This window comes from Dermacentor silvarum, chromosome 2, assembly GCF_013339745.2.
Source record: "Dermacentor silvarum isolate Dsil-2018 chromosome 2, BIME_Dsil_1.4, whole genome shotgun sequence".
NCBI lineage: Eukaryota > Metazoa > Arthropoda > Arachnida > Ixodida > Ixodidae > Dermacentor > Dermacentor silvarum.
This window is the reverse complement of record NC_051155.1, coordinates 172,286,861-172,299,046: the sequence shown is the minus strand read 5'-3', so window position 1 is coordinate 172,299,046 and position 12,186 is coordinate 172,286,861. Positions and strand designations below refer to the sequence as shown.

At 44.7% G+C, this 12,186-nt stretch overlaps 1 protein-coding gene across 2 annotated transcripts in view; it reads right to left on the bottom strand.

Moving 5' to 3' along the window:
- Nucleotides 1–12,186, bottom strand: part of LOC119442120 (SH3 domain-binding protein 5 homolog) — a 32,271-nt gene that overhangs the window by 7,498 nt on the left and 12,587 nt on the right. Inside the window, exons 4-8 of one of the 2 annotated variants that reach the window (XM_037706870.2) lie at nucleotides 11,522–11,689; nucleotides 10,451–10,581; nucleotides 8,769–8,811; nucleotides 7,254–7,458; nucleotides 2,231–2,698 (exon numbers count right to left, since the gene is read on the bottom strand). In XM_037706870.2, the coding sequence (XP_037562798.1) occupies nucleotides 2,307–2,698; nucleotides 7,254–7,458; nucleotides 8,769–8,811; nucleotides 10,451–10,581; nucleotides 11,522–11,689 (939 nt within the window). In that variant the 3' untranslated portion in view covers nucleotides 2,231–2,306. The remainder of the gene's footprint in view (nucleotides 1–2,230; nucleotides 2,699–7,253; nucleotides 7,459–8,768; nucleotides 8,812–10,450; nucleotides 10,582–11,521; nucleotides 11,690–12,186) is intronic. The other variant, XM_049661906.1, reaches the window with a different exon arrangement.

Sequence of the window (12,186 nt, the reverse complement as noted above, 5' to 3'; positions counted from 1 at the left end):
AGACATTTGTCCCATCGCAACACTAAATTTGAGATGCCCCTGTGGTAGAATTTGTCCGGCTGACGGTAGAATCACCGTCGGACTGCTCTCTAGTCTTCATGGCCTTTTTTGTACTCACAACGTGGTACCACCACTTCACATATCTCAAAGCAAGACACCTTTCCCCATATGTGGGCTGCATTTCCCTGTGGATTTCGACGGGCATTCGTCCCTTGCTACACAGAAAACGAATCACACTTCGTCGCTCGTACGCCGTGGACATGTGAAGCACAACCGCCACCTTCAACAACTGACAGCAGTGCCGTGCCGCGGAGCTACCAGCAGATAAGGCCGGGGCAGTCCAAGAAAGGTCCACCGCTGGGAATGGATATGTTGACTACACATTTACAGTCGTAATTTGGCTTTAAAAAAAAATAGGGCCAAGGACTTTCTGATTCGCCCTTGTATTATAATCTTATTATTGTTTCCCAACCTTTATACTTCCCAAGTGTCATCATTTCAAGTGAGATAAGTGTGTGGCAGAGTTTCCACAACTTCGAAAATGTGTCAGCACTTCTACTGACTAAGATACAAAACGCATAACTGAAACCTACTGTAACGCTTCATACAAGTTCCCAGGTTTTAATAAGCACCTGCATCCTTTTTATAAGTGATTCTGAACTTTGTTTTCTGACATAGCAAGTTCCCAGTCCACATTTTAAAGAGAATAACAACTCAAGCTCACAGTCAAATAAATCTGTCACAGCAACACTGGTGCGTTCTATCGGGCTTCTCAAAGAGCATGCCAAAATTAAATCGTGAATTTGCTCCATATTTTGTATGCTTCCCGCCCAGTCAGTGAATGTCTTCTCCCTCCACAAATGCTGTTTGCTTCAAAAATGGTTCTACTGGCACCACTGACCCATTGTATCTTTGTATCTGTGCAGAAATTGTAATGCTCTTCAATGGGTGCAAAGTTTAAGCATTTTATACTGACTTGGACAATGTAATTGATGCTTTCCAGTTACAGGAACTATTAAAAAATATTTATGAGGGCTTGAATGTTCTGAAGTGCAAGAACCTCGCATTTTTCACATGTATGAACCATATGTGCAGTTAACTCTGTCCGTACCGTGCCCATTGGGCATCGTTAGCCCACTATTGATGGTTTGTAACGCCGCTTTCGAGACCTTCCGCGCTGCTCACAGACATACTGCGCTATCGGACGTGAAGGAGGAGAATTATATTTTAGTTTTCTAAGCAGTTCCCTTTTTTACCGCGAGGCGGTGACTTTTGAACGTGCTCCGACGTTTCGTGATCAGCAAAGTAGAAAGCAAAAATGGGCGCCCGCTATCAATGGTTTGAAACGCCGTTTTTGGGACCTTCCGCGTCGCTCACGACACACTGCACCATCAGCGCGATGGAGGGGAAACTATATTTTTGTTTTCTAAGCAATTCACTTTTTTCCCGCCAGGCGGTGATTTTTAAACGCGCTCCGAAGTTTCGCGATCATTAAAGTAGAAAGTAAAAATGTCCGGCTCCGGAAGCAGTGTGCGCGCTTCGGGAGATCGCAGATATCGCGATTCCGCTGTCTATACGGCCAATCTTATCAATGCAAGCCGGAGGATGCTGACTTTTCGCTGGACTTTGAGTCTGGAAGCGACAACGCAAACTAGCCCAAAACATCGGTGGCCGTAGCCCGACACGCCCAACTGTAGTGCTTGAAGTTAAATTCATAATTTTCGTAACATTTTTTCTTAGTAGATACAAGCATGTCTTTACAAACTTTGCTCAATTTTATTCCACAATCTTGGTTTTGGCAATTTATATTTTTTTATCACATATATCTCGTTAATAAACGTTTATGCGTGAAAAGTGCATTCATTCTGCTTTTTGTTTATGTATTTCATGAAATATTGAGTGCAGTAGTTCCTTCAGAAAAAAAAATCTGCCTTAACCTACAAAAAACACCTATTTTCCTCATGGTATGCAAAGAGTTAATGTCTTGCACAAAATTAATTACCTGCATGTTCAATTCAGATCTCAGATCTATCAATTACTGAGTCTGCATTTCGGCTACTTGACAGAACCACCACCCATGTCACTTTTCTTTTGATGAATGTCTATAAATTTGAAACAGGCATTTGGTCGGTATTTTACTGTATGTAGCACACATTTTTTAACCCGTGGCACATCTGCACCTTCGGCAAAGCAAGGCTGTCTACTGCAGTAATGGTACACTCCAGCTCACCTGACCTGCGTGAAGGCCTGGCAGCCACTCGTTACCAGTACCCTCCTCAGCTTGCGAGGTAGCAAAACAGCGCCTTCTAGTCTGCGTTGAGGTCCACCTCTTCGAAGTCATCTGGACTGCAAATCCTGGGTGGCGCTGAAGCACGGATCGCAGGTGGCACTGGCCCAATGTGGGAATGAGCAGATGACGTCAGGCTTCTTCGCAACACGGGGCTCTGCTGCTCATCGTCAGCCGATGGTGGTGATTCCTGTAGGCTAAGCCCAGACAGAACTTCACACATGGTAGTTTTGGACAGGTCGGTGGGCAGCGAGAAGGTGCTGCCGTTGGACGGCGAGGAGCCGAGGGAACCGTAGGACTCGGACTCTGCCTTAGAGAACGGCCCGTCACCGCCAGGAATATCCAGCAGCCGTGACGTCGTTTGCCGAAGCAGATTCATGGAGGCTTCCAGTACTCGGGAGTGGAATTCAGCTGCGCACAAGACAAGATGGCCGCAGAGAAACAATGCGGCTGTTTTATATCAGACAGACATTGCAGGTGTTGCATATTGCCGAATTAGTTTTGACTACAGTAAAACCTCATTAATTTGAAGTCAGCCGGACTGCGAAAACTTTTCGGAGTAGATAGATTTTCAAAAAAGAAAAAAAAAAGAAGATCAAAACTGCGTGACACAGGCATGCCACCTTCATTTTAAGTGTGGCAAGGCTACTCCAAGTAATCATTGATGCAGGATTGCTTCATATGGTAGTCTGCTGCACCAAAGGTCATGAAGTGGCAGTCTTGGGCGATCACTTTCGCGAAAATTGGTGCTAAACACATTGAAGTATACTTATTGCATGTGATGTCACATCCGTCATCTGTCTTAAATGTCTGCCATTGCTGGGTACTTCGCTTCACTTGTACATGGCTGTGTGTTCACACTTCGCTTCAACACATACGCGCGCCACTTGTTTATGGTCCAAGGAGCTGTGCAATGGCAGAAGTTAGAAGCCCCAAATTTTGTCCTTTGTACATGGACAGTCTTGTGGGGCCAACGTGGTCTCACTAAAGGAAAAGTCGAAATGTGTGACAGCATAGAATGATACAAATTGCGCATCATCCTTTGCAACCTGCGCAAACCTTCTTCGTCCTTCATCCAATTTTAAGCGCTGAATATACTACACAATGTGCGCATTGGTGCGGATGCGACTTCAGATCCCGATATGCTGCAAGCCATGATGCACATGGATATAATTCCTTGTCGCTGTTCGCAAACTACGTTACTCTGCAAGAAAAGAAGATCTGCAAATCACTGTGGGCCCACATTATTTTGAGTGAGAAACATATCAGCACAGCGCCTGCAAGCAGGTCTTATTACCGTCCTACATGAAATCAATGAAAGCAAGCTCCTTCATGTGTGGCAGTGAAAACTTTCTTGCCTGATTATTTTTTGTCACAGACGGCCTGCTTGTCACATAGGTTCAAACATGCGCGCACTTTTCTGTGTGTGAAACACGAGCGGGCGAAACACAAATCAGCTGTTCGCTGCTTTCCGCAAGTTTGGTTTTCCCATACAGTTTGCTACAATAATTACCAGAGGGAACTCCGGCCCTGCAATCATTCAGCCACCATGGAAATGAAGGGTAGTACATGGATTTGCCTGATCTCTATGCTTGTGGATTCAGGCATTCTTGTGGCTTTGTTTATTATGCTTTATCTGCTTTCACTGCCCTAAATTTCAGAGCAATCTATACTTTTCAAAGTGCAGCATGTGAACACGCACAATTGCTACTAATCTATACTTTTCAAAGTGCAGCATGTGAACACGCGCAATCGCTACTACTAGCAGTGGTTCAGCCTGTCGAGGTGGCCAAATCGAAACGCGCCAAATGTCTCAACGCACTGGCTTGCCCGCGAGAAATTCATAAAGGTGTTCTATGCCACTTGTGGATGCATGCGTCCATTGCTTAACGGTTTCAATATCGGGCTTCTGTACTAGAGGTCCTCTGTTCGGATCCTGCTGTCAGACAATTTTAATAATTTGTATTCAATTACTTTTTACACAGTACTTGATTGAAAATTAGAAGTTTACAAAGTAACAAAGCCATTTGATGCCAGAATAACGAAGTTTAGGCAAATCCATGTACAACCCATCATTCTCATGATGGGCAGTACCAACTGCCCTGCTTGCAGCTCTCTTCTATGCTTACCATGTGGTTTGGGCATAACTGCAGTGGCTGGACATGAGCCAGTTGATCGGAAAAGCTTCGTTTTAACATCTTATTTAATGTGTTCAGTCGACCAGAAAATTGGCGTGTGGTTTGGATTTGTCGTAGGGGGCAGCGCAAGGGACAAAGAAAGCGTAAGAACAAACACCGTGCTCTCAGGGCTCGCACCGTGTTTGTTGGCTCGCGTTTTATTAATTTTTTTTTTGTCTTCAACCCTTGCGCTACCCCCAGCCATGAATCCATCCATGAATTCAAAGGAGTCCTTTGTGCTCTGGAAATGATTCTGAATTATCCGAGTTTCTGGGCTAGCCACAGGCATTTCCATGGATGGTGCGTTTACGATGCCCTGTTATCACTTTTGGTAAACAGTACAGACCTATACATGCCTGGTTCTGTGTAGTTGGGCTTCTTGGCAATGTTACTTCTTGTACGGCAACCGAAAATTGCGCAGATCGGCATGATCACAACGCGAGAAGGAACCTGGATCAACAACAACACAGCAGCGAGAGTAGCTGGGCATGCCGCATGTACCCAGCAATGGCAGACACGCTCACGGAGCGGACTGGAAGTGATGCACGTGCAAACTATGTATACGGCCAACAGTACTTTTGGTATTGTGCGAAAATAACAAGCTTGGCACAGCATCCGAAAGCGCTGCCTACGAGTCCTGCCGAAGTGAAACTAAAATCTAAAAAACTGATTGGGCATCAATACCCCCCATGGTCTCAAGCTTGATAATCATGTGCAGCATCTCACAGTCACCACCGCTACACTCAACAAAGCTGAGGATGACGTTCAGGGACTCAATAACTGTCGATAAGGCGGGCGCACGAGTGGGCTCATTATCGTCCCGGCCAATGCCTACTGGCACCCTGTCAGTGACTCCCTCTTCCATGTTAGCATACAATATCTGCACTTTGCACAGCTGTACGAATTATCAGCGCCAACATTGTAAAATTGCTTGCTCAATTCACGAGTACCCATAATCACAATAACTAATGACATTTTACATCCCAAAGCCATGGCATGATTATGAGGGACGCCTTAGTGTATGAACGCTTGTGAAATGAAACAAAACATTTTTGCATTCTATCAAAGCAGACAGTTACTGCCTGACCACGAACTGCATGCAAACTTGCAAAAGGCTGGCTGCAATATGTCTGCCCTTGGCCTGGTCTAGATCTTGTGGGATACCAAATCAGGACGAGTTGGCCTTAATGCACAGTAAAAGAACAAGATGCCTATAAAATGGCAAGAAAATGCAGGTGCACTCCTTGTGCATGACTATACTAACCAAAGTTTCATAGCACATATAAAAGAGCACATCATACAGTATCAGCACTTTTGTTGCCTTGCTTAAAGGTGCAAAAAACGTTTTTTACATCAAAATTTTGGCTCATGTTAAGCAACTGTTTCTGAAGATACATTGGCATCTTTTGCATCTACACCAAGACCACGCGTGGGCTAAGGGGCAGTAAAAGGAAAAGTGGACAAATTATTTCTTCACAAAGACAGGCTGGATGATTTATAGAACATGCTTGAGGTTACACAAATGAGGTTACACAGGAGAAACACCTGTTTCTCATTTTTCTGAGGATGATGCACTTAGAGAGGATGAGCACAAATTATTTGTTGGTGAGGATGCAGTACATATGGTAAGCAAAGCTGCATACTCTGAAACTTTCACCCATTCATCAATGTTATCAAAATCACCAATACATCTTTTCCCCTCTATTGCAACTGTGCTTGCTGATCTTCCAAGGCCAACTCTGGTCAAGCTCACTCACAGTTTGAAGGTTTGGACAAATGTGGGTAGTGATGCTCTCACCGATGAAAATATCCATTCCTCATTGAAAACCAGGAGACAAATAATAAATAGTTAATTTCATGAGAACAATGATTGTAATGCGAATACAAAGCAAAAAAATTATCGTGACGTTTCACTTCATGAACATGGGCTACATGCAAGCGTATGGGTGCTGTTCCGGAGTTTCTAAGCTATGCCGTCTTGCCTGATACACCCGCATTGTTGCAAGCCGCCTAGCACATTCTTCAGGAGTCTCCTGGGCACACCTAGCCTGCGCCTTTTGCCAATCTTGTTCAACTCATGCCTGGCACTTGCCGAGGACTTCGGGATTGGTCGACTCGCGCTTGGCCTGCTGCCACTGTGTTGCTGCTCCGTCCTCGTTCGCAACGCTCCACCTCTCCACCAGCGGACCTCCTCCCGACCTACAAGCACCCTCTTTCTCCGGTGCTAGCCTCCCTCTCACAGCTCGGCAGCCTCTGATTTAATTTCGCTGATTATACAGATGGGGTGGGGTGTATGTACACTTGCACGAAAAAGAAAAAAATGAGGAAAATATATCTGGATGGGTAAATCTGCTGGGTGCATGGGTAAATCTGCTGGCTGAAGTAAAGGCAGAAATACATGACAATTTATGTAAGAGTTTTGTGTTCACTTCAATATAACCCCACAAAGCCCAATGTATCATTTTTGATACGCTGATTTTAGCACCTAAAACTCTGATGCACTGGAAACCCTATGCAAGGCCCATAGACGTGTTTTTGATATACCAGAGGGAGTTCTCAGTTGTGGATAGTTTTGCAAATCAATAACTAAGTAATTAATTACCGTACTAATTAATGTGTACACAATTATTGTTTCATTGTTTTCTTTGTACCAATATACCCCCGTATAGCCATAAATAAATGTGAATAAGCTGTTTTAATTTTCTTTGATGTGAAATGGCATTCGGGCTTTGTGGGGATAATGTGGCTGCTTAAACCTCTGCAAGTTATAGGCTCATAGAAGAACAGACCTGGGTCCCCAGGCTTGGCATCTCCACCTGGCACTGATGAGGGCTTGTGCTCGGCACCAACTCCTGGCTCTCGAGCTGGCAGGTGCGCTTTACGCCGCTCATGAATCTCCGTAGAAATCTGTTCCAGGCTGTGCAGGGCGTCTGTGTACGCCTGCTTGGACTGTATCACCGCTTTGCGCAACACTTCCACCTGGCTCTTGATTTCCTGTCAAGTCAGTCCGAGAAAATGCGGTCATATAGAAACTGTATCAGTGTACTTTAAGTTTTAAAAATACTGAATCATAAGGTTTCACGACATCAAGCTGCACAGTGGGCTAGAGGGATCGTGTAGCGGATAACACACAACTAATTTTGACTAGCTGGGGTAATTTATTGTGCAACTAAAGCATTGTACACAAACGTCTTCGCAATTCATGCCCTCTCTTGGAATATGGGTGCCTCAGCTGAGACACCACGGCTCAAATTCTATCCTATTACAACTAACTGAGCTACAGAATGCAATCGGATAGGCCACTGCAAAAAACGTAACTAGGTCCAGAAAGGCTGCTCGAACTGTGTCATATCAGGCTATAAATTGTGCTTTTAGAGCATAGTAAAGTGCCAAGGTGCACCCTTTTAGTGCACCTTGGACTTTTGGACTATCGAACTTTTTGAACATATGCAGACAGGAAATTAGTTACCTGTGGCCACTAATCCAATTCTCATCAGCAGAGCTGAGTGCCCGGTATGTTCAAAGCAGATGAGTAATATTAAACCCATGCCCATATTTTGCAAGAAGCTACGTTGGCTGACAAAGGGTGCGAAGCAGAAGCTTTGATCATACTTTAATGCCACCTTCAGCTGGCTGTTGAAATGAACTGAACATTTAAATAGGGTTCCGTTTCAGATTCTAATTGTTCATTCATTCAAGTGAGTACTCGAACTGAACTGAAGAAACCTTTCCACACCAAAATGAGAAACAAAAGATCTAGTACAGATGATGCAGGTGCTGGGCTTCACTTTAATGGCATCTTCGGATGGTCGCTGAGACCCTAAGAATCTAAACCGACAGACTCCTGAGGTGCTCTGGGTACAAGACGGAGATATCCAGTGCGAACCAAACAGCTGGCTGCTTTGCGGAGCACTGAGAGGGAACAAAGCAAAAGCTGAGGGGAACTTCTGGTAACGCAGCCAATGTTGCCACCACTGGCAAACAAAGAAAGTCACGATATGATTGAAGCAATCGAAGTCAAGGCAGGTAGTACCCAAGGTCACCAACCTGCGCTAACACAAGCAGCAAAAACCATGAAACCGGGTAGGGTCACGTGACCAGTAACAAGGCTAGATTCTCAGCTGCTTCGACAGCAATATGAACTGCCACACAAAAGCGCTGAACTGAAGCTGGCTCACCCCTTTTCAACCATACGAACAAGATCAGACTTTTGAGATTGCTTTAGAGCTCTCGAGAACAACCATCAGAAGATGCCATAAGATGCTTTGCAATGTGCAGCTGGAGAAACTATAACATTTCTGTACCTGGAGTTTCTGCTGGAAGGCAGCCTTCTTTTCAAAGTATAACCTGTAAACCAGAAATTGAGCGAAACATGTCACAACATCCACACATATAATGTGAACGCCACATAATTGTTCACTCAAAACTGGAAAAAAAGATATTTTCCGCATGCTTTGTGTTCTGAATGCAAGAAGAATGTGCACTGAAATGCTGTAATGAAATGAGAACCGGAATAAACAAAATCGAACAGCTCTTGCGCTTACAGTTACTTATAACTGCAATGTGTGATCATGGAATAGCTGTGTGCTAACATGAATTTTTACAATGCTGCAATACAGCTGCAAATGATCCATCAGTGTCAGTGTTGACTTATTGATTCGAAAGCGTCAAATGGCCGGGCCCATTCAGCGAAAACACCTCACGTCTGTCGTCTGTAGCAGCGAAACGGCACTTAAGCTCCTATTGCCATTGGCTACGATGCCACATCACGAGCTCGCCTAGACAGAGCAGAGCAGGCGAAAGGGAACACCTGCTGCAGAGCTGGCACGCTAGGTGTTACCATGACGCCACGTCACCCTCGCTCTCGGAAGCCTACGTTATCTGCGCATTCCTTGTCCACGCAAGCTCTCGCCTGCGTTCTAACTGCACCACACTAATGAAACGTGCCAAGCGCCTCAATATGCTCATTTGCCCGCAAGGAGTTCATAACTCGAAGGATCACTCAGAGGCGTTCAATTGGACATTAATGCTTTCACATTCATAACTTATAAGAAGTACTTAGCTGTCCTCGGATTTCTTTTATCCAACCCTCTGAGCAGACTGGTGTTGACACATCTGGGGTTCAAACCAACTACGCCACTTTTTGTTATGTGCACTGGTTTTTTTTTCTTCTTTTTTTTCAGGACAGAGGGAAACCTGTAGCTAGCTGAATACCATCCTACACATGTCAACAAGTTAAAGACATTTTTTGTGTACAATAAATGTGCACAGGTAGGAAGGCTAGAACTGGGAGGTCTGAAAACCAGCTGCTCCAAGCTTCCTATTCCTTGCTATTTTTACACTAATACCAGGATGCCTCTTGCGTATCTCGACTGCTGACCAGGCCCCGGCACCCTCAACCACAATGCCCTATCTTGACCTAGTAGAGAGAGCATGCAAGGCGACACCTCCGGACAGCGGAAATGCTCCATGCTCTTCAGAGCTCCCAGTTCTTGCCACCCTAGCACAGGGTCGCTGTCACAAGGCTATCAATACAACCCCAGCCCTATAAAATAGTACTATTGCGTTAAAAAACAAACTGCCCAGAAATACTTCAGAACCATGATCAACACACTACCATAGTCTCACGATTTGTGAACCAAGCTAGTCGAAAGCAAAATGAAGTGGTCTGTGCGGAGAATCCCACTTTTAACAGCAAATAACATCAAGCACCAAGAACTTTACTGTTCTTTTAGGTCCCAACACTCCAAATGCAAAAAAACACAAGTTCTGAACATCAACTAATGTCTTCTTCACCTAGTATTTTGTGCTTTGTGCTGTAACTGTAATCCCATCCGAATCAACGTACCAACTAGCTAGCTTGCCTGCACTGACACATTGTGACATATTTTAGCAATTTCAAAGCAGGCCATTAGAAATGGCGATAAAATAGTACAGTCTCAGTTATTGTATGAACAAAATTGTACAGGATGTAGTGCCAACTCACCTAGACTTGGCGATGTCTTTCTTCAATCTTCGCTCGAGTGAGTGGACCTTATGTTCTGCTTCGGTGAATGAAGCTGCCCGTCTCCGGTGCTCCCTTTCACTATCAAGCCTCATTGCTTCTGCTTCCATCACCTAGCAGAAAAATGTCAGGACACCAGCTCCCTAAATGTCATCAGCTGCTACAACCCGGCTAAGCTGCATCAAGCAGTATCCAAAGTCATGTGCAGGTGCACTGTGTGCAACATTTACTCCCATGAGCAAAAGTACACAGACCAGGAATTCCTCAATAAAGCCGACTGTCTTCTCCACTTATGAATGTAACTTGGAATGAGGACTGCAATCCAAACTTGGCACTGTGAACATTCCAGTGCACTTGTCAATCTCAGTTTGTGCATCTGAATTATGAAAAAATTCAGTTTTTTTCGATAAGCCTGTGGCCCATTGGTCACAAATGTACATGAGAGCATGAACAATAAACTAAGAAGCCATTAAGAATCTGCATGAGTGTTACAAGATAATAACACAGAATATGACAAAATGAGCTATAGCCCTATTCTTCACTTGATGTCTTGTGCAACATCCAAATAAGCTGGCTCCGGCTGTTAGCTAGGGAGGACTCAACAATAAAGTCAAAGAGGCTGACCAAAGAAGAGGCTCACAATGTTCTGGAGTAGTGCTCGATAACATTCAAGAATGGTTCAGGCATCCAATATGCACACAAACAATATCCAGAGAAAAAGGCAGCTACCTCAATAGCTTGTAGAACACAAAGCTATTACAGTCAGGTTTGGTCGGCACAAATGGGCAATTACCCCACTCCACTTTACACCACAACTATCCTGCACTTTCTTTGCTTTCAATGGCTTCCCGATCCAAACTGCTAACTCGGACAAGTACAAGATAACAATGAGCACATGACCCCATCGTTGGACATCACACTGTTCATTAGAAAATTGAGTTGTCAGTTTCTGCCACTGGATACTCACTCTAATTTAGTTCCTCATGTAGCACCTATACTTCTTCAGAGAAACACTTACACAGACAGACAAGTCAGTGCATGCTACACACGTACCTTCATGGTAGCGTGGTTGAGCATCTCCTGCCAGGCATTGTCAAACTCCCACTGTGTCTGGTTGCTAAGAAAGCGCTGTTCCGCCAGCGAAATTGTTTCCTTAGCTGCCTGGTGCACCTCCGATGCCCGCTGGTACTGCACTGCCGCCCGCTGGCACTCCAGCTGTGCCTGCATCCACCAGCAATGTTTGCGCCTGACTTCTATTTTTTCAGGATGGAGGCGCAGCCGACACATCAAATGCGACAAAACGTGACAATAAGATTCATATGCTTCAAAACTTGCCCTGTTGAAGTTAGAGTTGGAAAAAACAAAAGACCACGAGGTCTAGCAGATGTGTTAATGCTTACAGAGTCCTACACAGTGAATCCATGTACCACCTCTCTAATACTGTCCAATCACGTATCACCTGTGCAAAACCTACCCAATCCTCTTCTACAATCATTGAATTCAATTTTGGGTTTTTACGTGCAAAAACCATGATTTGATTATGAGGCATGCCGTAGATTCCGGATTAATTTTGACCACCATCTTTAATGTGCCCCCAATGCACAGGACACGGGCGTTTTTGCATTTTTGCCCCCATCAAAATGCAGCCCCCGTGGCCGGGACTTGATCCCACGACCTCGTGCTTAGCAGCGCAACACTATAGCCGCTAAGCCACCGTG